The 26707-nt window shown below is 36.6% G+C and overlaps 1 protein-coding gene across 13 annotated transcripts in view; it reads left to right on the forward strand.

Annotated features, from left to right (window-relative positions):
* The window catches only part of ANKRD17 (ankyrin repeat domain 17), a 187594-nt gene that overhangs the window by 74340 nt on the left and 86547 nt on the right, over positions 1–26707 (forward strand). For 12 of the 13 annotated variants that reach the window (XM_051820219.2, XM_051820220.2, XM_051820223.2 and 9 more), the window contains 5 exons: positions 12594–12747; positions 19175–19331; positions 23750–23897; positions 24147–24294; positions 25389–25622. In XM_051820219.2, coding sequence (XP_051676179.2) covers positions 12594–12747; positions 19175–19331; positions 23750–23897; positions 24147–24294; positions 25389–25622 — 841 coding nt within the window. Of the gene's footprint in view, positions 1–12591; positions 12748–19174; positions 19332–23749; positions 23898–24146; positions 24295–25388; positions 25623–26707 lie in introns of all 13 variants that reach the window. The other variant, XM_070048030.1, reaches the window with a different exon arrangement.

A 26707-nucleotide genomic window follows, 5' to 3' on the forward strand; every position in this document is an offset into this window, starting at 1 on the left:
GGTTTTATTTATAGGGTGGTTTATGGTTTATATTAAAGGAGACTTATTTTCTGGGCTTTGAAAATAAAAAATGCTGTGTTCTTAAATATCAGCTTCCTTAATAGAAATTATATCTAAATCCATTTGAGTTCAGTAGTGTTTTGAAAGTTAGATCTCTGCCTACCTTTAAGATTTCTTCAGTGGGCATATTCTATTGAGGTGTCCTGTGTTTTCTTGAGTTAATTTTGCTATCTCCTTTTTCTATAAAACTAGCCATTTTGTTTAGACTTTTACATTTACTGATTTATAGTTGTACTTAGTTTTATAATTTTAATAACTTCTTGTATAGAGTCCTCTTTGTCTTAATTTCTATAATATTTACTAAGGATTGTATCTTTTTGCTAGACTTACCCAAGGAACAGTTTTTGATTTTATTACATTAAGCGTGCATCTTTTCTCAATTTCTCCATTTCTATTTTTATTATTAATTTTATTGGTATTTTATTTTAGTGTTTTATTTTTAAATCCATTTATTTGTTTTAAATATTTATTGGATTTTAATGAATTTAAAGCTCTAAATTTTTCTTTGTGGACTGCAATGGCCAAATTACGAAGAAAATGATGTGCTCAAAATTTTATTTCTATTTTCTATGTATTCTGAGAGTTAATTAAATTTTAAGTCTTTTTAAATTATCAGGTAGATGATCATCCTTTTATCGTTCATTTTTAATTGCTTTTAGCATTATTTGTTAAGAATGTAATCTTGTATGAATCCTTTTGTTATGGTAGGAGCTTTTTATTTATTTTTAAGATTCATTTGAGAGTCAGAGTTACAGAGAGAGAGAGAGAGAGAGAGAGAGAGGGAGAGAGGGAGAGAGGGAGAGAGAGAGAGGCTTTCCATCTGCTGCTTCACTCCCCAAATGGCTACAATGGCTGAGGCTGGAGCAATCTAAAGCCAGGAGCCAGGAGCTTCTACCTTGTCTCCCAGGTGGGAGAAGGGGCCTAGCACTTTAGCCACCTTACACTGCATTCCCAGGCCACCAGCAGGGAGCTGGATTGAAAAAATAGAGCAGCTGGGACTTGAAGTTGCATCCATATTGGATGCCCGCATGGCAGGCGGAGTTTTACCCTGCCATACCACAGCTCCCACCCCAGTATAAATCCTTTTTAAATTTTGTTGAGGTTTTTTCTTTATGGTTAAGATATAGTCAGATGTTTGGTTGAAATTACAGACTGTAATCTCTTTATTATATGTTAAATTTGCATTTTACTATAAAATATAAGTATTACAAGTTAATTCTATTTCTGATTCCTTTATTATCCTTGCTTAATCTACTTGCTTTACCTTTTCTGAGATAGATATATAGAAAGTTTCTGACTAAATTATGGATTTTCCAGTTTTGTATTCAGTGAATAAGTTCATGGACACCTGGAAATTAAAAATGAATTTATTTTGATATAATAATTTTTGAAATTGCAGCAGTTTTTTGTAATATACAACTTTGATGACTAGAAAGTTATCTGTGTTATAATAACATTTAGTTCAGTTGTTTTTTTTTTTTTTTTTAAGCTAATCTCTGTTGTTAGAGAGTTGTTCCACTTTTTTCAAGTTGTTAACTTGGCCTTTTAGTCTTTTTCTTTTTAAATTTAAAAATTTTCTTTTTTGTTAGGAATCCTCCATTTGTTTCTTGCCTTTAACTGAATTTACTGAGTTTTTGTTTTTGTTTTTGTTTTTGTTTTTTCATTTCTAGTTTGGTAACTGTATCTTATTCCTGTTATTCTATAGGTATTAAATTGAATTAAACTATTGTAACCAATTGTTTTTTTCTTTTGGATATTTCATTTCACTCATGGCTTTCATTTTTTTTTTTAAGATGTATTTATTTATTGGAAAGGCAGAGTTACATAGAGGCAGAGAGAGAGAGAGAGAGAGAGAAAGGTATTCCATCTGCTGGTTCACTCTCCAGATGGCTGCAACGGCCAGAGCTGGGCTGATCCAAAGCCAGGAGCTTCTTCCAAGTCTCCCACGTGGGTGCAGGGGCATAAGGACTTGGGCCATCTTCTGCTGCTTTCCCAGGCTCTAGCAGAGAGCTGGGTAAGAAGTGGAGTAACTGGGACTGGAACCGGTGCTCATATGGGATGTTGAGGCTAGAGCTTCTCATATTTTTCTTAACAAAGATTTATTTATTTGAAAGAGTTGAGCTGGGGGGAGAGTGGAGAAGGTGACCATAAATCTTCCTTCTGCCAGTTTACTCCCTAGACAGCTGTAACCATCAGTGCTGATCCAAGCTGAAGCCAGGAGCCAGGGGCTTCAGCTGGGTCTTCCACATGGATGGTAGGGGCCCAAACAAAGTCCTTATATACATAAAAAAGTACTATTTATTCTGTAATTGAGAATTTCATTTTGAAAAAACTTTTAGAATTTTTAATTGCATATTATCTCTTGGCATTTAGAAATCAGTCTGATTTTTTGTTCTCTTAATAGACCCCTTCACCACCACCCTTGAATCTTTCTAGATTTTATGTTATTAAAATTTTGAAATTTCACCAGGTTTATGATTACATATTTTGTGAAATGTAAGTGTAGATGTATGTATATCTGTATTTGTGTTTTAAAACCATCTCATGTGAATCATTATGTTCTGAAGCTTTCTCTGTGGTAAGTGGTGAATAATAATAATACCAGAAACAGGCTCAATTATAACTAAATTGCATACTACTACTGAATCCTACTGTTGATGTAGAGTTTGGGGAGAATTTTTTAAATAATCCATATCTTTACTTCTGTTACAGAAAAATAGGCCAATAAACTGTAAATTTAGGAATTTCATAGGATTTTTGTCTTTCAATAATCATGATTTTCCACTTTATAAAGCTTAGCACTATTGATAAAAATTTCATGTTGAATTCTTATGTTAATTTTATACAGATTTGTTGTAGGCGGATTAGCATTTTGAAGTGTGAAAATGGAAGTAATATTACACAATGTTTTGTGTAAGTTCTGTGGAGCAAGGTTGTGTTAGCCTTATATAACTAATTCTTAGCACATTCCTAGATCATAGTAGGTACTTGACTGATACCTGTTAGATGCATAGATGGGTATGGAATTATAGGAATAAATAAATGCTTTTTAAAAAAATAAATGTACTTTTTTGGTTCACTTTAGTTTTATTTACTTTAATCTCAATATAATAGTGAATCATACTGTTCATTGATGCTCTTTTTATAAGTCTTTTGAGTTTTTATTTCATCTTTGAGAAAAATTTCAATCTAGATGAGTACCCAGTGACTTTACTGAAGTTTATCTTTAGATATATAAAAAATTATTCAAGTTACATAAATTTGGAATAATTTACTTTTCTTTAACAATTATAGGTTTTAGATGTTTTCTCTTATTTAAGACTATAAAAATAGAAAGCAAAGGAATATCTATTAGGTGTCAGAGCTGTGTGCAGAAGAGAATGAATTGTGATGACTGGCTGATTATGACTATTATTTATTAGACATCATGTGAACTTTTTGGAACTTATTCCATCACTGTCATAAAATTATCACAGATTCAAGTTAGTTTTTCTAAGTTTTGTAACTACTTTTTATATGTAGTCTTTTAGTTTTTTTTTATTCAAAGGATTTTCATAATGATAAGTAATATCATGAATAAAAACTGTTATTTTCTTAAATTATGTTTATATTGACCATGATTTGGAATATTACAAATGACATCTGAGTTAAGTCATTCAGTGCAACCTGAAGTCCAGTTGTTTCTAATGAGCTTTTGTTTGTTTTTATTCAAGAGGCAAGGGCAGAGAGAAGGAGCTTCCATCTGTTGGTTCACTCCCACAAATGCCTGCAATTGCTGGGGTAGGGCCAGGCCAAAGCCAGGACCTGAGAATTCAGTCCAAATTTTGCGGGTGGATTGCAGAGACGTCAGCCATCACTTGATATCTCTGTGGGAGTATATTAACAGGAAGCTATAATAAGGAGCAAGACCAGGACTCAGAGCACTTTGATAGTGGGTACTGGCATCCTAATCAGCGTAGTAACTGCTAGCCTAAAACATTCACCATGGGCTTTTATTTTATTTTATTTTATTTTATTTTTTAAAGACTTACTTATTTATTTACTTGAGAGCCAGAGAGAGAGAAGTCTTCCATCTGCTGGTTCATTCCCTGAATGGCTACAACAGCCAAACTGAGCAGATCCAAAGCCAGGAGCCAGGAATTTCTTCCAGGTCTCCCACACAGGTGCAGAGGCCCTGGTGCTTGGGCCATCCTCCACTGCTTTTCCAGGCAGTAGCAGAGAACTGCATTGGAACTCGAGCAGCTGGAACCGGAGCCTATATGGGATGCTGGCACCTCAGGCAGAGGCCTAGCCTACCACACCACAGTACCAGTCCCCCGCTTTTATTTTTTGTAGCTGAAATAGTATTATGGAATTATGGATCTGTCTGTAAACCCATTTTATATCATTTAAATGATGAATTTGATTATAAGAGTTAAATACTGGTCCTTACTAACTTTGAAAAAAAATATACAAACTTCATTATAAGCATTTTTTGGAGAATTTTTTTATTTTTTATTTTTTTGCATTTACTGGATTTTTTTAAGAGGCCTTAAATTTTTAAGTATGGCAGACTTTGAAGATACTTCTTTTTCTGGAGCAAGTTAGGAATTCTGAGTTGTTCTAAAAGCACTTGTAACTCAATATAGATTGAGATTACCTTTCTCGAAATAAGATTATCAATTTAAAGTTAAGATTACTTGCTTGAAATTCAGTGATAAATGGGCAAAATAGTTTTCAGAATAGCAAAAACTGTGATGAATTGGTGTTTGGGTGAGAGGGGAACAGAGATCGTTGAACACCAACAAGTCCATGCATTTGGGTTGCCAGCATTCTAAATTTTTTTTTAAATTTTATTTAATTGAAAGAGAAGGAGTCAGAGACAGAAAAAATCTACTGAATCACTTCCCAAATGCCCACAATAGTTGGGAGTAGGCCAAGCCAAAGCCAGAAATGGGGAACTCAATCTGGGTCTCCCAGGTGGATGGCAAAGACCCAAGTATTTTAGTCATCACCTGCTGCCTCCTAGGGTACACATTGGGAGTGATCTCACACACTCCAATGTGGGATGTGTGGGTGTCCCAAGAAGCTTGGTGTGCCAAACACATCCTCACTGCAGCTCCTACCCTCAAGCTTCCTAACTTTATAAAAGTATCTTTAATCTCAGAGATTGCTTCCTTCCCTCACATAATCTTGTATTTAAGATAGTAAGTACATTCCTAATTAGTTTGTCTCTGGTGTCATTTCTATCCAAAACCATCTTTCATGTGATCTTCAGTTACTTTCTAAAATAGTGATTATTTGCCACAAGTCTTTCAGTAGGGCTTATAATATAAAATCTGAATTATTCAGTATAGCAGTATTGAAAGGTATTCCTAAACCATCATTCCTTTTACCACCATCATTCAGAATTTTTTTCGCCCTCCTCTGCATACTGTTTTAGTATCTAGTTAGTGGTTTTTTCCAACTTGTTTGACAGATGTTTGCATATAATTTTTCCTCTATATTAACATTTATTAAAAACATTGTTAACCAAATGATTATTGTATTTCTATTATCCAATGAGTAGCCTCTTGCTTTTGCGCAGAGTATGTAGTTGATGGTAGATAATTTCTTCAAACAGAATGTGTATCTGTAATGTCTAGGTAGTCAAAATGTAGTTTTCTTATCCTTTGTAATAAATCCATTTTTAAACTACAAAATGGACTGTTCTTTACTATATGGCCATACTAGTAAATATTTTGAGAGGAGTTAGCTTGAAATATAATGTTCATAGTTGGTCCAATTAATCATGCAGATACAAATTTCCATGTGACTTTCTCTTTTGAAATGTAGAAGGATTGGGAATACCAATAATGGCATAAACAAATTCATTCAGCCCTGACCATTGTTAGAAGATGTTGTTGTTCATTGTAAATGTTTGTATTAAGTTAGGTTTACTTTGAGGAAAAAGTGAAAGGGTGTTTATTTACTTTAGACATCTAAATAGTATTACTATTAAATATAGGGGTTTTTTTTCCATAAAAACATCCCCTGAGGTGGTGAAACATCACCTTTAGTCTTTCAAAATTGAAGATTTAAAGTGTACCAAAGCATAATATAAAGAAGTCTCTATATTTCTTTCTCTCAAATTCAACATTATTATTAACTACACAGATTTGTTTGCCTCAATTACTAGTACTAATTCCTAGTACTATTACTACAAGATATAATGTGCATGCCTAAATGATAAAGACATTTTTCTTAGACAGTCATTCCCTTGTATTACCTAATACCCAGTACATACATTTAGGTTTCTTCACTTGCCTCAAAAATGCTGTTTTTTCAGTTGATTATTCGAATCAACATTCAAATAAGATCTGTATTATTTTGCTGGTTATGTTTCTCTAGTCTCTTTAGAATATTTATTTGCTACTATTCTACTTGATTGAAAAAAGCAATCAATTGCACTGTACAATGTTCCATTATGTAGATTGCCTATTTGCTTTTTAAGAAAAAAAAAAGATTTATTTATTTATTTGAAAGAGTCTTCCATAGCAGAGAGCTAGATTGGAAGGGGAGCAGCCGGGACTCGAACTGGTGCCCCTATGTAATGCCATTACTCCAAGCAGCTGCTTTACTGGCTATACCACAGTGCCAGCCCTTGTTTGTTTGTTTGTTTTAATTAAAAATATTATTTGACAGGCAAAGAGTGCTCCCATCCTGAGTTCAGTCCCCCAATGCCTCAATAGTTGTGGATGGGCCAGGAAAAGGCACAAGCTTGAAACTCAGTCCAGGTCTCCCACAAGTACCTAATTACTTGGGTCATCATAATTGCCTCCCAGAGTCTGCATTAGCAGCAGGAAGTTGAAATCAGGAACCAGAGGTGCTGATATGGACACTCTGATAGGGGTTGCCAGTGCCTTAATCTTCAGGCTGAATATGTGCTCCCCTTTGCCTCTGTTGAACTCAATGGTTCTCAACCTCCTCTGTGTCCCCTACCTCTCCCCCACCAAGGTTTCTTTGGTGGTTACTTTTTCTTTTCTCTTCCCAGAGAACGTCTGCCAGTGTTTGGAAATATTTTGATTGTCACAACCTGAGGCGGGGTTTTGCCACTGGCATCTAGTAAATGGAGGCCAGAGATGCTGCTAAATATTCTAAAATGCATAGGACAACCCTCAGCAACAGAGAATTATCTAAAATGTCAGTAGTGTCTGTGTTGACAAACACTGATTTATCTTATTTTTGTATTTGCCATGTTTTTTTGTAATTTTTTTTAAAAGATCTATTTATTTATTTGAAAGTCAGAGTTACACACAGAGAGAAGAGGCAGAGAGAGGTCTTCCATTCACTGGTTCACTCCCCAATTGGCCACAATGGCCGGAGCTGCGCCAGTGCGAAGCCAGGAGCCAGGAGCTTCTTCCGGGTCTCCCACACGGGTGCTGGGGTCCAAGGACTTGGGCCATCCTCTACAGCCTTCCCAGGCCATAGCGGAGAGCAGGGTCAGAAGTGGAACAGCCAGGTCTCAAACTGGCATGCATATGAGATGCTGGCACTTCACGCCAGGGCATTAACCCACTGCACCACAGTGCTGGCCCCTGGGCGTTGTTTCTAAAAGCTATGTTTGTGTTTCATAAATCAGTGAAGATAGCATTCTGCCACTACTTCTACCAAATATAAGTTTTTTCTGTATCTCCTATAAGATAAAAATAAGATAAAGTAAAATTATGTTTACCCGTCTCTTCTCCAAATAAATGAGAAATAGAATCTGAAAAGAGGGGCCAGCATTATTGCCTACGGCGCCAGCATCCCATATTGGTGCAGTTCCCAGTTGCTCCACTTCCAATCCAGCTCTCTGCTGATGGCCTAGGAAACAGTGGAAGATGACCTAGGTGCTTGGGGCCCTGCACCTATGTGGGAGACCTGGAAGAAGCTCCTGGCTTCGAATCAGCCCAGCTCCAGCTATTGTGGCCATTTGGGGAGTGAACCAGCAGATGGAAGACTCCTCTCTCGGTCTCCCTCTCTTTTTTATTTACTCAGTTTGCATCCTGACAGTATGTTAAAGACAGTTGCTGGTTGTTCATCAGCAAGCCAAACTTACATTAGTAAACAAATTTTCTGTTTTCATGAAGCTTAGAAAGACAGTGAATACATATAATCACATGTAATAAATTTATGAAACAAATAAGTGCCCAGAAATGGCTGGGGGACTTGGTTAAGTCACACAGGTAGCAGCTGATGGCAGTACTGGTACCTAGATCTTCAGATCCTGATAGTGTCCTTGAAATTAGATACAGGTTCATTGATCTTGAACTGGGAATGGCGGAAAAATATTAGTTACCATTCTTACTTATATCCTTCCCCGCTTAAAAATTTTAATTTATTTAAATAGTAGAGAACACGCATCTGCAGGTTAAAATTTCAGAAACTTGCAACATCTGGGGTTTGGCCATGGTCAACTCAATCCAGATATCCCTCTTGAGTGACAGGAACCCAACCTCTTTGGGCATGGATTGCTGCCTCCTCGGGTATACATTAGCAGGAAGTTGGAATGAGATCGAGAGCTAGGGCTGGAGCTGAGACTTGAACCTAGGCACTCTGATTTGGGACCATAGGCATCTTAACCACTGTACCCCACCCCTTTTTAGAATTTCGTAGTCATTTTAAATTGCTGTTTTTTAAGTTAACAAGTGTTGTATATTTTAAGAATAGTGGAACTGAGCCGGCGCCGTGGCTCAATAGGCTAATCCTCCACCTTGCGGCGCCGGCACACCGGGTTCTAGTCCCGGTTGGGGCGCCGGATTCTGTCCCGGTTGCCCCTCTTCCAGGCCAGCTCTCTGCTATGGCCAGGGAGTGCAGTGGAGGATGGCCCAGGTGCTTGGGCCCTGCACCCCATGGGAGACCAGGAAAAGCACCTGGCTCCTGGCTCCTGCCAGGATCAGCGCGGTGCGCCGGCTGCAGCGGCGGCCATTGGAGGGTGAACCAGCGGCAAAGGAAGACCTTTCTCTCTCTGTCTCTCTCTCACTGTCCACTCTGCCTGTAAAAAAAAAAAAAAAAAAAAAAAAAAAAAGAATAGTGGAACTGTAACAACCAACATGAGAAATTTTGTAGAGAAATTTGGAGTAAATAAGAGCAAATGTTTCTATACTTAGTATCCTTCATTGAAGGATTAAAATACAACTTTTTTTAAAGATTCATTTGTCTTTATTTGAAAGAGTTACAGAGAGACATAGAAATCTTCTGTCTACTGGTTCATTCCCCTGATGGCTGCAATGGACAGCACAGGTCCAGGCCAAAGCCAGGATCTAGGAGCTTACCCTGGGGCTCCCACAAGGATAACAAGGGCCCAGATATCTGGGCCATATCCTGCTGCTTTTCCCAGGACTTAGGGCTGGATCAGAAATAGAGCAGCCTGAACACAAACTGGCACCCATATGGGATGCTGGCATTGCAGGCTGTGACACCTACCCCAAAATGCAACTTTTAAAATTAATTTTCACTGGACTTAGTTATACGATATGGCATAGAGGACTTTATGTCAGAAAAGTCACTTTTGATTGAAATTTAACAGTTTTTATGATGTAACTTATAACCTCTGACTTCCCACAGTAAACCATCTGTTTTGTCATACGGAAGTGTTGTGTCTGCTTGCCAGTGTAACATTCCTCCGTTCTTTCTCTTATACAGATTAGTTATGTCCGTTGAAATCTTTTCATATTATTCTTTATGTATGCAGTGTCTCCTTGGAATAACTTCTCTATTCCTGTGATTTTGCAGTTATCCAAATACTGCTCTTTGAGGGCTTTTGTTGTGTACAACTTTAGTATACAAAATTTATTTAATTTTTCATGTCTTCATTTTACCTAAATGTATTTCCTTTGTTTAGTTTGTTTTACTGTCTCCCATTAGATTGAATGATTCTTGATTCTTAAAAAGAAAATTTCATTGGGAAATACCCTATTCTTTAGACAGACTCTTCTTTTGGACCATGTTTGAAGATAGGAAGTTGTGTGTGTGTGTGTGTGTGTTTTTTTTTTTTTTTTTTTTTTTTTTTTTACATATACAGTTTTGAATCATACCCTGTTTTGGCCAAATCAAGCCCAAAAATCTACTTTATAAAGTGTTATATTTTAATCTTCCTAAAGTATAATACCTTACTTAATTAGCTTATAAAATTCTTGATTTTTCATGGCTTTGCTGCCTTTAAAAACAAAAGTTGTTGTATTTTTTCTTTTCTCCTTGACATTTTAAAGGTTGTTTTTGATTGTTTCCACTCATACTGTGAAATTTCATGAACATCTTAAAAAATTTGTGTAGACTTTTTTCAGAGTGTTCTTTGTATTTGAAATTTCAGTTTTGTTTAATATTAAATGTGTCGTTTAAATGTACTTGTATTCCAGGTTACTAGATAGGTGGAACAATATAATTTCTTATGTTACGGAGTTAAGAATTTATTCCTGCGGGGCGCCGGATTCTGTCCCAGTTGCCCCTCTTTAGACAAAAGCATGATTATGTTCAAGGTTACTAGTTATTTTTTTAAGAAAGATTTATTTATTTATCTGAAAGTAAAAGAGAGGCAGAGACAGAGAAAGAGGGAGAGAGAGGTCTTCCATCTGTTGGTTTACTCCCCAAATGGCCACAACAGCCAGAGCTGGGCCTATCCGAAGCCAGGAGCCAGGAGCTTCTTCCATGTCTTCCATGTGGGTGCAGAGGCCTAAGGACTTGGACCATTTTCTGTTGCTTTCCCAGGCCATAATAGCTGGATAGGAAGTGGAACAGCTGGACCTGAACCAGCACCCATGTAGGATGCTGGCACTGCAGGCGGCAACTTTACTGGCATGCCAGCTGCTACTTTTTGTTTTTAAGGGCTTATTTATTTGAGAGTCAGAGTCACAGAGAGAGAGAGAGAGAGAGTCTTCAGTCTGCTGGTTCACTCCCCAAATGGCCGCAATGGCCGGAGCGTGACTGATCTTAAGCCAGGACCCAGGAGATTCTTCTGGGTCTCCTACATTGGTGCAGGGGCCCAAGGACTTGGGCTGTCATCTGCTTTCCCAGGCACATTAATGGGGTGCCGGATTCAAAGTGGAGCAGTCAGGATTCGAACAGGCACCCATGTGGGATGCTGGCACTGAAAGTAGCAGCTTTACCTGCTATGCCACAGTAGCAGCCCTACTAATTACTTTTAATTGGTTTAGACATTACAGTGTTGGATTTGTGAACAAAAAATCCTTATTTCATACTAGATAGTGATTGGTATAGGTATATAGTAATTACCGATTTTTATCATTCAACAAAAAAGAATATATTTTATTGCTTGTTTGTAAGTAGCACTGAAATCAGGAACAATGAAACAAATCTTTTCCCTGTGTCTTCAAATTTTGTTAACCTTAATTCTTTATATTTCTTTTTCATTTAATCTGGCATATTTATTATCAGTTGTTCTCAACATATGTTCTGTGGACCTCTCAAGAGTCCCAGAGACCATTTAGGGTGTCCAGGAGGTCAGAACTATTTTCATCATGATATTAAGGTGTTGCAGTAGTAGCTAACCTTTGGCCCTCAGTGAAGGGCATGGCACTAAACTGTACTTCTCTCACTATATTCTTTTTTGTCATACAGTTGCAGTTAAAACAATATGTAAAAGCTAATTTCATTTTAACAGTGTCATTAGCGAAGCAATAGAAATTAACTTTATGAAGTCTTCATTTTTGAATGTGTGTCCTAATATCACTGTGACAAATTGAGCAGTACACAGAACACACTTCCGCATACAATATTATAGTGTTTGGAGGAAAAGCACGTGTGCTGTCTCTTCAAATATAAAGTAAATTAGCTACTTTTTTTCATAAAATGCTATTTTTGCTAGAAAGCACAATTAGCAAACATGTTGGTTATCAAACTTTGGTACTTAGGAAGCATTCTCAAAAATGATTGAAGTGTGGCTGTCATATTAAAGAAAACAATGACAGTTATTTGTCATTGTTAAAATCAAGATTTTGACTGCAAATTGGGGTTTTGGAGCTGTTATTTATCTGGTCTGGATAGTTTTTCAGTACTTCTTTCCGTCTGATTAAATCAGTGGTGATTTTAATTGTGTGGTTCTTTGATATTATGGTCTGATATAGTGAATACCAAGAATTAAAACCCTCTTGTGAAGTACTAGGGACCTGAGTACTTTATAAGTAAATAAATCCTAAAAGCAAAATATTTAAAACTGCTGGTTTTAGGTCCTCTGCCAATGGCAAGAGGTTTCATAGCCTAAGCATTAAGTTCATCAGATCCTCATAGCCAGATTAAGATTGGAAAGAATGCAGATATCTCAGTAAACAAATTTACATTGCAAATGAGTAATAATTTCTTAAATTCTTCTACAAGCATAATTTTCTTCTTCAGTTAAGCAGTGGGCTTAAATATCCTATTATTTATTTTGGGTTCCATTGTATTTATCATTAATAATTATGCTAAAATATTTTTTTCTCTCCCCATCCTTTTTCCTCTGTTTATTTCTCTTCCCTCTTTCCCTTTCTCCTTTCATTCCTCCCTTTCTTCTTTTTTTTTTTGTATTTGTTTTCTAGGTGGAATCTTTCATTTTGGATCAGGATGATTTGGAAAATCCAATGCTGGAAACGGCTTCCAAATTGCTTTTGTCAGGTACTGCTGATGGTGCAGACCTCAGGACAGTAGATCCAGAAACACAAGCTAGACTGGAAGCTTTGCTAGAAGCTGCAGGTATGTCTGTAAATTCTGCAACGTCCTGTGTCTACCTTATTAGCCTAAATTGCACATTATAAAGACCTTTGATATTTAGTATAACACTATTTATAAAAGTTAATTCATTTTTTTCTGGGGAATTACATTGGGCATTTCATTAAAACATATCTTAATTTTCACTATCAGTAAAATCTATTTACAATTGATTTTTACAGTTGAACTTTTACAATATTATAGATATTCATCATTTATGAATTTCTTATTTCTGGACTTACATGCTAAAATTTGCTTGTAAACCTAACTTCAGTACTCACAGTGTTTCATGGGCATGCACTATTAGAGAAAAATTTGAGTCATTCTGTACTCAGCTGAAGTCAAACAAGGTGATATTTTGCCTTCTTGTTTCAGCCCTCATTTTATAAGCAAATGTCCTTTTGCAGTCTAATAGTACCATGTTTTCCACATTTTTTACGTTTTGGTTGGTGATTTCATTATTTAAAACGTAAGCATAATGGTCATGTGTTCTTAATAGTGTTCCTAAGCATTAGGAGGCTGTGATATGCCTTAAAAAGAAAATACTTGTGTTTGATAAGGTTTATTCAGATATCAAGTATAGTACAGTTGGCTGCTAATTCAGTGTTAATAAATCAGTTATGTGGGATCTTCTCATGGAAAATGCACATTATGAAAAAACTATGGGTTTCAAAATATTTTTACATTAAAATAAATGTATCATTTCATTCAGTTTTTCCATAAACTTTCTGAAGTGCTCTTACGTACATTAAATAAGGTGTCTTTAAACTAATGAAAATGCTGTGGCCAGAGGCTTATAAGTAATCTACTCCTGCATGGCTCATGGGAGCAGTGGTTCAGTATTCATTAATTCAGTGTTTGCAGGAATTTCACATAATACAACTACTATGAATAACAAGAATTGACTGTGTATAATTCCTCCTCACATTTTTGTTACAGACTGTCTTTTAAAACCTTGTAAAGTGAGTCATCACTACATTTTTTTGGTAAAGTGGATCATCATCATTATGTTGTCCCCATAAGAACAGTACTTTAATTAGGGATTATATATGTTTCTAAAGGTTTAGCACCATGTAGATAATATGCCTTATACATAAGGTGATGATAACTCTAAATCTCTATGTTCATTTACAAACATGTATTTTCTTAGGTTTTCTAAAATAGACACATATACTATGAACATTAATTTTTATGGTTTAACAACTCTGATGTTGGAGACGGTGCTATCACGTAGTAGGTTAAGCTTCCATCTGCAGCGCCATCCAGGTGCCAGTTCAAATCCCGGCCGCTCCACTTCCCATCCAGCTCCCTGCTAATAACCTGGGAAAGCAGTGGAAAATGACCCAACTGCTTGGGCCTTAAGTCTCCTATATGGATGGTAGGGAGCCAACACGTGTGGCCTCCCAAGGAGTGCAACGGCACCAAACCAGAGTTGAAAGTAGAGCTGGGACTTCATCCCAGGCACTCTGATAAGGAGTGCGTATGTCCCAGTTAGGGTCTTATCTGCTATACCAAATGCCCACCCCTGTATACTTTGTTTTGGTTGTTGTTAGTGTCTAAGAAACTGGGTCATTTTTTTCCCACTTAAGAATGTTGACAGTTGTACCTCTGTGTGTTGGGTTTTCTATAAAGCAGAATTCAGAAACAGATACTTGACCAGATTTAGTGTTATTTTGTTTTTGACAAAAATAGTCATTCATGGTGCTATATATTTGCTTGTATATCATGTAGTACTGTCTGGTTACTTTATTTTTATGATGTTGAGATTGAGTAAGATTTAGGTATCCATACCCTTTCTTGAGAAAGATGCCCCAGGGGTAAAGTTTTTTGAAACTTTGTCTCAAAATCCTTTCTTTTGACTTGGAATAGTATTCTAGTTTAAAATACCACTTCAGTCTTTGAAGTTGCTGCTCCATTGTCTTTTAATTTTTATTAAGTTTAAACACAAACTTATAAGATATTATTGAATCCCTGTAATTCTTTTAAGATATTTTTCTTATTCAGGTATGCTTATTATTACTGAGTAGCCTGTTTTGTCTTAGTCAGATTTGAAACCTATAATAAGGAGTGAGTGTTTGACATAACAGAGAAGATACTTTTTGAAATGCCCATGTCCCATATCAGTGTGCCTGAGTTTGAGTCCTGGCTCTGCACTTGATTCTAGCTTTGTGCTAATGTGCACTTTGGGAGGCAGCAGGTAATATCTCAGGTAGGGGGGTTCCTACACCCTCATTGTCAGAGAATAAGACTGAGTTCTGGCTCCTGGTGTCAGGCTGGCCCAGCCCTTGCTGTTGTGGGCATTTGTGCAGTGAACCAGTATATGCAAGTTTCTCTCTCTCTCTCTCTCTCTGTCTCTCTCTCTCTGCATTTATATTAAATAAATACAAATTTTAAAATTAAAGCTTAAAATATTGTTTTTTAAACTTTAGTGCTCATTTGAGTCACTTGGAGATTTTTTTTTTTTTAATTTAAATTTTAGATTAGGATATTTTGTGACCTGAGATTCTACCTTTCTAACAAACTCCAAAGTTATAACAATATGTTATTCAATGTGCCACATATTGAGTAGCAGGGCTGTATAATATCTATTCCTTTTTTTTTTTTTTTTTTTTTTTTTTAACAGGCAGAGTGAATAGAGAGAGAGAGAGAGAGAAAGGTCTTCCTTTGCCATTGGTTCACCCTCCAATGGCCGCCGTGGCCGGCTCACCACGCCTGTCCGAAGGCAGGAGCCAGGTACTTCTCCTGGTCTCCCATGGGGTGCAGGGCCCAAGCACTTGGGCCATCCTCCACTGCACTCCCTGGCCACAGCAGAGAGCTGGCCTGGAAGAGGGGCAACTGGGATAGAATCCGGCACCCCGACTGGGACTAGAACCCGGTGTGCTGGCGCTGCAAGGCAGAGGATTAGCCTACTGAGCCGCGGTGCCAGCCTAATATCTATTCTAACATTTAATTTATATATTCTTAATCCTGTATGTCAGAATCACCTTAGAACTTTTAAAATACATGGATGCCTAGACCCTACTTGCTGCTTACTGAAATAGTTACTCATAGATAGGAGGGCTCAGTTTTTTTTTAACTTTTATTTAATAAATATAAATTTCTAAAGTACAGCTTTTGGATTACAGTGGCTTTTTACCCCCCATAGCTTCCCTCCCACCTGCAACCCTCCCATCTCCCACTCCTTCTTCCATCCCATTCACATCAAGATTAATTTTTTCTTTTTTTTTTTTAAACTTTTATTTAATAAATATAAATTTCCAAAGTACAGTTTTTGGATTACAGTGGCTTTTCCCCCCCATAACTTCCCTCCCACCCGCAACCATCCCATCTCCTGCTCCCTCTCCCATTGGCTTGAAGATTCATTTTCAGCTATCTTTATATACAGAAGATCGATTTAGTACATATTAAGTAAAGATTTCAACAGTTTGCACCCACACAGAAACACAAAGTGTAAAATACTGTTTGAGTACTAGTTATAGCATTAATTCACATTGAATAACACATTAAGGACAGAGATCCTACATGAGGAGTAAATACACAGTGACTCCTCTTGTTGACTTAACAATTTGACACTCTTGTTTATGGTGTCAGTAATCTCCCTAGGCTCTAGTCATGAGTTTCCAAGGCTGTGGAAGCCTTTTGAGTTCGCTGACTCTAATCTTATTTAAATGAGGTCATCATCAAAATGGAAGTTCTGCCCTGTAGTATGTCCTGAAGCCTGGTATTGTGATGCCTCCGGCTTTGTTTTTGTTGTACAAGATTGCTTTAGCTATTTGAGGTCTCCTGGTCCTCCATATGAATTTCAGCATCATTTTTTCCAGATCTGAGAAGAATGTCTTTGGTATTTTGATTGGTATTCCATTGAATCTATAAATTGCTTTTGGGAGAATGGACATTTTGATGATATTGATTCTTCCAATCCATGAGCATGGAAGATTTTTTCCATATTTTGGTATCCTCTTCTATTTCTTTCTTTAAGCTTTTGTAATTCTCATCGTAGAGATCTTTAACATCCTTGGTTAAGTTTATTCCAAGGTATTTGATTGTTTTGTAGCTATTGTGAATGAGATTGATCTTAGAAGTTCTTCCTCAGCCATGGCATTGCCTGTGTATACAAAGGCTGTTGATTTTTGCGCATTGATTTTATATTCTGCTACTTTGCCAGACTCTTCTATGAGTTCCAATAGTCTCTTAGTAGAGTTCTTTGGATCCCCTAAATAAAGAATCCTGTCATCTGCAAAGAGGGATAGTTTGAGTTCTTCCTTCCCAATTTGTATCCTTTAATTTCTTTTTCTTGCCTAATGGCTCTGGCTAAAACTTCCAGAACTATATTGAATTGCAGTGGTGAGAGTGGGCATCCCTGTCTGGTACCAGATCTCAGTGGAAATGCTTCCAACTTTTCCCCATTCAATAGAATGTTGGCCGTGGGTTTTCCATAAATTGCTTTGATTGTATTGAGGAATGTTCCTTCCATACCCAATTTGCTTAGAGTTTTCATCATGAAAGGGTGTTGAATTTTATTGAATGCTTTCTCGGCGTCTGTTGAGATAATCATATGGTTTTTCTTCTGCAGTCTGTTAATGTGGTGTATCACATTGATTGTCTTGCGCACGTTGAACCATCCCTGCATACCAGGGATAAATCCCGCTTGGTCTGGGTGGATGATCTTTCTGATGTGTTGTTGCATTCTATTGGCCAGAATTTTATTGAGGATTTTTGCATCTATGTTCATCAGGGATATTGGTCTGTAATTTTCTTTCAATGCTGCATCTTTTTCCGGCTTAGGAATTAAGGTGATGCTGGCTTCATAGAAAGAATTTGGGAGGATTCCCTCTTCTTCGATTGTTCTGAATAGTTTGAGTAGAATTGGAGTTAGTTCTTCTTTAAATGTCTGGTAGAATTCAGCAGTGAATCTGTCTGGTCCTGAGATTTTCTTTGTTGGGAGGGCCTTTATTACTGATTCAATTTCTTTCTCAGTTATGGGTCTGTTTAGGTTTTCTGTGTCATCATGGTTCAGTTTATGTAAGTTGCATGTGTCCAGGATTCTGATAGGTTTCCCTGTTTGCTGGCATGCAAGTCCTTGTAGTAATTTCTGATGATTGTTTTTATTTCTGTGGCGTCTGTTGTTACGTTTTCTTTTTCATCTCTGATTTTATTGCTTTGGGTCTTTTTTTAGTTAGTTGGGCCAATGGGGTGTCAAATTTTTTTTTTTTTCCAAAAAAACAGGGAGAGCTCAGTTTTAATTTTGTGTGTTTATTTATTTGAAAGACAGAGATTCCTTCTTTGCTGGTTGTTCACTCCCCAAATGCCTGCTTTGGCCCCTGGCCAGGTTTGAAGCCAGGAGCTAGAAACTCAGTTCAGGTCTCCCACATGGGTGACAGGGACCCAACCACTTGAACCATCACTGCTGCTTTCCAAGACCAGCGCTAGCAGAAAGCTGAAATCAGGAACCAGAACTAATAATCAAACCCAGGCACTCTGATGTGGAATGTCGGTGTCCTAATAAGCATTTCATCTGCTAGGCCAATTGCCTGTCCCAGCATCTATATTTCTGTTAAGTACTATGGATAGTGCTGAAAAGTGGCCTGGAAGTACTAAGCAGTACTGAGCTAGAATAATAAGGTTAGAGGTAAGCTTACTAAAGAGATAGCTGGAAAAGCCACAAATTTTGTTTCATGTAAATGGCTACTAACCATTTCTGCTTTTGAATATGTTATACTGCTTTGAATAGATTTTATATGTGGTACTTTTTGAGTAATTTTGAGTGTTTGTAATCAGTTATAAACATAATTTGAAATAAGAGGTAATACTCCTATGGGGTATTTAAAATATATATCCTAGAATTTCTAATGCCATTTTTGGCCACAATTAATAGCCAAAAATCTTAAGCAAAGGTAACATTTAGAAAAAAATAGAGAAATGATGCTGAATACTGGCATCAGAAAGTCTAAAGTAATTTTATCAGGACTATATCTCCTTTGTGTTTCTCTGCACTCCTGTATGTTGATTTTATTTTGGGCAATCTTTTTCTGTATGTGGTGATAAAAGTGGCTAAATAGCTTATGACTCACATCTTACTAATTTAGCAGCCTTTGAACATAGGTTCTTTTTTCAAACATATGGCAAAAGTCTAAGTGAGAACTCCTGATTTTCCCAGCATAGGCCAAGGACCCTTTTCTGGCATCTGAGGGTTCAAGGATCAATCAAATACTTATGAACTACATGGGAAGAATACGATTTTTAGAAAATTGGAGCAGAGCAATTTCCCAAAAGATGCTAGCACTCAGTGTATATATTCACTGTACCATTTGGAGGTTATTGATTAACATATCGTGTATAGATTAAGTAACTTGAATTTTACTTTATTTCTCTTTTTGGGTTTATCCATATTGGTGTGAATATAATATAATAGGAATAGGCAAATTATCCACGGCTGATGGTAAAGCGTTTGCAGATCCTGAAGTGCTCCGGAGGTTGACATCGTCTGTTAGTTGTGCGTTGGATGAAGCTGCTGCTGCACTTACCCGTATGAGAGCAGAAAGCACAGCAAATGCAGGGCAGTCGGACAAGTAAGTAGAGTTTCAATGTGGTCAGTATGAAATCCATTTTCTTCAAAGTAATAAATAACATTGAGAATTTATTTTGTGCCTTGTGTTGTGCTATGCACTTAGCATGTCATGTCTTAGTTATACTCAGGAAAAACTTAAAAGGCATATTTTATTTTACTTCCATTTTGCAGAAGAAAAACTAAAGAGAGTAACTTTATCAAGATCCAGTAGGTGAGAAGCACCAGTGTTTGACTGCAAGGCTCAGTTGTTAATTTTGTTAAAGCCTTCTTGTTTGTTTAAATTTTGTTGTTATTTTCCTTAATGTATAATGAAAAACTCAAATGCTTTCTTACTAGTAATGACATCCTCTAGTTCATGTGGACAGTTCTAAACATTTTAACGAGCAAGGTTTTTGTTTTATGAAGTTATAAAAAATTACAAGTCTAGATCCCCATAACCAAAATATGAACCTGAGAAGTTTATTTTTGCATTACCCATATTAGTACTTAGTACTTTATAGTTAGTAAGGGCTTAGTAAATATTTTGTGACTTGGTATTTTAAGTTTTTTTAATGATATACAATAAAAGTCATCTTTATTCATAAACACAATTAGGGTTGAATATTGAAAATGGATGTAAAGCTCCAAGGGAACAACTAGAAATTTATCATTAATACACATTAGTTTTTTTCAACCTTCGGTGGCTTTTCTTTTTTCCACCAAAATGAACTCATTTATTTTAGCACTTGTCTTTAGACATTTGAGAAAATGGGAGTATCCTAATACATTTATGTGTTGGTTAATGATAGGGACATGTTGCCATGTCAACATCCTAGGATTATTTAACACAAACTAAGGTGGCTGTGATGTCACTAGCTAATATAATCTTGGGGGACCACTGTCGTATGTTGTCTGTCATTGACCAAAATGTCTTTATTAGGTGCCTATCTTTATGGGTTTGGAGAGTAAATAATAGCATTTAAGAACTGTATTTTGTTTTATAATGTTTTTGATGCATCATCTTTTAAGACCATAAGAGAGATTAAATAGTGCTAACAAGTGAATATATTTGCTCTTTGTCTTGGCACTTTATTGGTCTTAATGCATCTAGATTTTGTGTTTTTATTAATCTACTTGGCATTCTCATATGTTGACTCTTCTTTTTTAGTTAACTTCAGATATTATTTCTTAATATTCTGTTTTGTCATCTAAAATATTACTGATAATTTCCAAATATTATTTAATGTGTTGCTTGCTGAGACTGGCAAGAGGGAATCTTCAAAACACCTTAAGGAGTATATTAAAGCTGGTTAAAGCAGAAAAGAATGGCAAGATTAAGTTATGGGCTCTTTTGCATTGAAACAATACAAAATGTTTGTGACCATCATATTTATTCAACAAAGCTTGAAAAGTGCAGTGCAGTGCAGTAGGTACTTTGTGTGTACTTAGTTAAGTGCAATGCCATGTGCCAACCTTAATACATTTTTGCTCTTAAGTTCTGAGATTCAGCTGTTGCTGGACTATATTTGGAAGGGTTGTTAAAGCTAGCATGCGTATGTGGAAATTTAATGATAAAGTTCAAATGGTAAAGTAGAAGAGGTTATTTGCATGAAGAATTGACAGAGGGAGAGAAACCTTACCTCAAAAGAGAAAAAGTATGTTCTTACATGTCAAATGTTGTGAGAGGAATTTGCTAACTTTTCTTGAAAGTGATAGAGAGCATTGCTTCTAGAACTGTTAGTGTCCTGTCAAATGGAAAGTGAGGAACTTCTAAGAGGCAAGCTTGTTATTAACTACTATTTCAGACTGTCACTTTGATAAAGAAACAATAAAATGAGCAATTAAGGGACGTGTATAGTCAGGCACACAATGATAAGAACTATGGGGAAAGAGTAATTGAGGAATTGCTAGGATAATGTTTGGGTGAGAGATCATGTTGTATTTCTAATAGGGTGGTCAGGAAAATTCTCACTTAAAAGATAGACCTGAAATGGGAAAGGGAGTCAGCTGTGTTTGGGAGAGGAATTGTCTTGGCAGAGGAACAGCAAATACAAATATCTTGAGATTGGAGTATATTTAGAATGTTAATGAGCAGTAAGAATGGCACGCCATTGTGGCAGAAGTACAGAGAATTAACTGTGAGTGAGTAGGAGATGTCATAGTGGGTGGAGCCGCCATCTGCAGTGCCAGCATCTCATCTGGGCACTGGTTTGAGTCCCGGCTGCTCCACTTCCGATCCAGCTCTCTGTTATGGTCTGGGAAAGCAGTGAAGGATGAAGCAGTGCAGGGCCCCTGCACCCATGTGGGAGACCCAACAGAGGCTCCTGGCTGCTGGCTTCACATCAGCACAGCTCCTGGCTTCTGCTGGGGAGTGAACCAGCAGATGGAGGACCTCTCTCTCTGCCTCTCTGTAACTCTGCCTTCCAAATAAATAAATAAATCTTTAAAAAAGAAGTGTGTGTGTGTGTGGGGGGGGTGTGCCGGCACTGTGGCATGGCAGGTAAAACAGCCACCTGTGGTGCAGGCATCCCATATGGGCACCAGTTTGAGTCCCAGCTGTTCCACTTCTGATCCAGTTGTCTGCTCTGGCCTGGGAAAGCAGATGATGGCTCAAGTCCTTGGGCCTCTGCACCCATGTGGGAGACCCAGAAAACGCTCCTGGCTCCTGGCTCCTGGCTTCGGATCGGCCCAGCTCCGGCTGTTTCGGCCAATTGGGCAGTGAACCAGCGGATGGAAGACCGTTCTTTCTCTTCCTGTCTTTCTCTGTAACTCTTGACTTTCATATAAATAAATAAATTTTAAAAAAAAGAGGCATAGTGTCTGGGAGTTTAAGGGCACTTAATAAATATTTTTTTTTTTAAAGAGATGAAGCCTGAGATGTAAAAAGGAGGAGGGGTGTGGTATTCTGCTATTGGCCAACTCTTACAGTGATTGAGAGTAGAGGCCAATGTAGGATACTGAGCAGAGAAGTGACGTGATATCCTTTCCTTTAAACAAGATCTCTCTGGGTGCCTTGTGAAAACACTTGAAGGAGAGCAAGGGTGAAAGCTGGGAGACTGGTTAGGAAGCTTTGCCGTAATCTCAGCTAAAAGTGATAGCTTTGAATCTGGGTGATAATAATAGTGGAAGTACAGAAAATAGATTTTCCAGATTCTCTGCAGGGCAAAAACCCAAAATAGATTTTCAGTAACTAAAGTAACAAGGCGATTTTTCAAGAAAATGATAGAGGAATTAAGTTACAATTGAAATACAGAATTTAGAGTGAGTTTTATCCAGAAGAGAGAACATCTTTGGAGATGTACGTAGTTGGAATCTTAACAGAAAATTTACATACATATTTTCATGAAGTGGCGTTGTGATGTTTGATATTGTATTGAATCTGCATGATAGCTCTTTGTATTGAGGAAGCATCACAGAAAACTCTTGGCATTACAAATATTTTTTAAGAAAGGGAGTAGTACCCTGTATCAACAGCTGGAGGATTCCCAGGGCTCCTAGACACGTACTTTTTTGAGAAATTATTAATTGCTTCCATTTTGATTTTAATCTATATTTTAACCAGTTATAAAAACAAAGCTCTGTCCTTGTTGTGATAATTGGCAGTAAGACCAATAGGAATATTCCAGGAAGTTGTGGGAATTTTTTAGAAAGGATGGTATCTATGTATTTACTCGGTGGGAGAAGTCTTAGCATAATGAATGGCTAAAAATGTGGAAGAAACATCCAACATCACAGGCCCTGAGGGCAGAGGGTTTACTCAGGGACATGGAGTGAAGGAGTGATAGAAGTTTTTTTAAAAATTTGGGAGATGATTCCAGGATTTACTGCACTACCATTTAACACACCAATAGTACTCAAATTCATGTCTCAGGATTTCTCAAGTGCTGCCCCAGCCATTTCCCCATCGTATGCAGTCCGTCACCAGGCCCCATCTTTTGTCTAAAGGACACAGGCCTGTAGACAGTGACTGCTCTGCAGTGCAAAAACCCAAAGCCTCCATATTCCTATCTTTTCTATTCCCCTTTAGTTAATAAAAGAATAGGCCTTCCATATAAAAGTAAGCCTTTAAATTTACTATACATTTTGCCCAGTTTATACTTTTTCAATTACATTCTGCAAAAGTTTCTAGTGATTGAGCAAAAAGTCATTATAGCTTGTATTTTGTTTCTGATTTCTGTAAAATTTTATTATAAAATGTCACGTCTCCACTTACAGTAGACTTTATCCTTCATTTGCATATCGTAAATCTTAGAATACTGATCATTGTAATTCAGTGACTTTCTGACATAAAAACTCAGTGAACTCATTTTCTTTTCTGTTATGAATTATCCTTGTTTAGCACTGATGTCAAGATTGACATGAAAAATCAATACTTACAGCTGTGTGATTTTTAAAAATATCTTCTTGTATTTGGATATTACAATATTTTTTCCCTAATAGCCGCAGTTTGGCAGAGGCCTGTTCAGAAGGAGATGTAAATGCTGTGCGAAAGTTACTCATTGAAGGAAGAAGTGTAAATGAACACACTGAAGAAGGGGAGAGCCTCCTTTGTTTAGCTTGTTCTGCTGGATACTATGAGCTTGCACAGGTTTGTATTACAAAATTAATCTTGGATTTTCTTGTTTTTATTTTCTAATTCTGGGCTTCTTAGTAAGGAAATAGTCAAAATAAATCCTTCCAATCAGTAGGTTCATTTCAACAGACAGTTTTGTGCGTTCATTGGCTAAAATGTGTGCATTCATTGGCTCTTGTACTCTATTAATGACTAAGGTGTTTTATGTGTTCAGAATTTTTATTATTTCCTAGTATCCTTTACACTTTATTTTTCTTTCATAAGGTTTTGTTGGCAATGCATGCAAATGTGGAAGATAGGGGAATCAAAGGTGACATTACACCTTTAATGGCTGCTGCTAATGGAGGACATGTCAAAATTGTGAAGTTGCTGCTAGCGCATAAAGCTGATGTCAATGCACAGTCTTCAACAGGTCATGCATAATTTTCAATTTGCTAAGTAAAAACATCCTTTGTTAATAATTATTTCACATGAAAGTGGTCATTAGTGATACTTTCCCAGTAATCTTTTTTCTTATGCTGCAAATTTGCATAAAGTCTATGACGTTGAAAGTGTATAAAATATATTTGAAATGAAACTTCTCTAGTTTTGTTTGTGAGGAAAATTATTTGTGTTTCAAGTTCTTTCAAAATACTTTAAAAATGCCTTGCTTGGATGGATCATTAACTTAGAAATGGAGAGGTATGGTCTGTAATTCTCAATCCCTGGTTAGTTATTTGTCAGAGGAAGAACAGGAACAGCTAATAGGGAGAATTGAAGGATAAGTTGTAAAAGGCTGATCATTGTCCCCTACCATTACTAAATTATAGACTATGAAAAAAGAAAGTATTGTGAACACATTATGTATCACAAGGCTATGACTTCAGTCTAAAATTTCCCCCAAACTTGATACCTACATGGCTTTGTATAAAAGTTATGAAATTATATGAAAATACATTTTGTATAAAATTAACTTTGTTAGATATTTTAAGTAATTTTTAAAATCTGCATATTCTGCTTTAAAGGGATTTTGAAGCCTTTTATAACATGGACCATTTTTATCTTCAAGAAAGAATATAACTGATGAGTTAACTGGTATTTGAAGTTTTAGTTAAAAAACATATGAATCAATGGTTTAATATATATACATATATACATGTATATGATGAGTACTTTTAGGTTAAAACATTAAAATACTCTTCTGAAATGCTTTTCTTCTGATTAAAGTTAAAAGATAATTTTTTTCTCATCTGAAAGGTAAAGCTAGTTTGTTTCAAAATCACTCAATTTTTTTACAACTGTATGGTAAGTATATTTGATTTTCCACATAAGGATGGTAACAAGGAAATTTCAGAAAGATACATTACATTAAGAAAATTTATGTTATAATTTAAGATATATGTTTATAATTTAGTATTTATTGCGAGTAGAATATTCTGTTTTAGTTTTCTTGCTAATGTAAGTTAGATGCTTCCTTTTAATTTAATATATTGTATTAATGTATTTTGTTTTTCCTCATTAAAATAGGCAACACAGCACTTACATATGCTTGTGCTGGAGGCTATGTAGATGTTGTAAAGGTGCTCTTGGAATCCGGTGCTAGTATTGAGGACCATAATGAAAATGGTCATACTCCTCTTATGGAAGCTGGAAGTGCTGGACATGTGGAAGTAGCCAGATTGCTGCTAGAAAATGGGGCTGGCATTAATACTCATTCCAATGAATTTAAAGAGAGCGCCCTTACATTAGCTTGTTACAAAGGTACAGTATAGACCTCTATTTATTTATTTATTTTTTAAATTTTTTTATTGAGAGAGAGACCTCTCACCTGCTGGTTTTGCTCCCAAATGCCCATAATGGCCATATGGTCAAAGCCAAGAGGCCAAAATTAAGTCTTGGACTTGCAGGTGGGTAGAAGGGATCATCGCTTCCTCACCTTGCAGTAGGATGGCATTAGCAGGAAGATACAACAGAGAACTGAGCCAGGACTTGAACCCAGGTCCTCAAAAAGTGGTTTAACCATTGACCTGAATGCCCATTTAGGAGACTTTAATAGTTGATTTATGTATTTACTCAGTTTAAAGATTCAGCAGGCTACTCTTCCACTGATTTGACTCTTGCCAGCCTCAACACACCCAGTCCTCTTTGGCCTCTGGTGAGACCAAAACAGCCCCTTTGTCTTTGATGTTCCTTTCATTCAGTCCAACCCTTAGCGCTCAATTCATGTGCCCACTAATCTGATTGAAAGTTGGCTCCTTTTAAAGATTAACTCACTCCAGGTGCCAGGGTGAGGGTGACCAAGTTCAATTCTCACCTTCTACTTCTCCCACTACCCCAGTGTAGGGCCCAGGGTTCAGTGTGACATTACTATCCAAAGCAGTGTTACTGAGCCACCATCCCAGGACCTGGGAAAACATCTTGTGGTTAAGAGTTATGACCTCCACAGCAGCATAGGACTCTACGCTGCCCTGCACATTATAAACCCTTTTTGAAATGCTTTAAACACATAAAATTATTTATTTCATATGACCTGATTTTTAGATTAAAATAAATAAAATATATAGTGATAACTGTTAACTAAGTGTTGTTTAATTTTCAATTTTTAAAAATATAGGCATAAATACTATCAAATGAAAAATTGTTGATCTGGTCATTTTTAACAGCTTTTTAAAAATTTTAATGACTAATTATAATGGTTTTGCATGTTGGTAATATTCTGTTACAAAGGGAGAGTACATGATACTTTAATTTTAAGCAACCTGAAAATATTGATATCATAGAAATTACCTACCTCTAGGCAGGTCACACTATTGCCTGTTAAGATGCCTGGTTCATGAATAATTAAT

The sequence above is a fragment of the Oryctolagus cuniculus genome, chromosome 8, assembly GCF_964237555.1.
Source record: "Oryctolagus cuniculus chromosome 8, mOryCun1.1, whole genome shotgun sequence".
NCBI lineage: Eukaryota > Metazoa > Chordata > Mammalia > Lagomorpha > Leporidae > Oryctolagus > Oryctolagus cuniculus.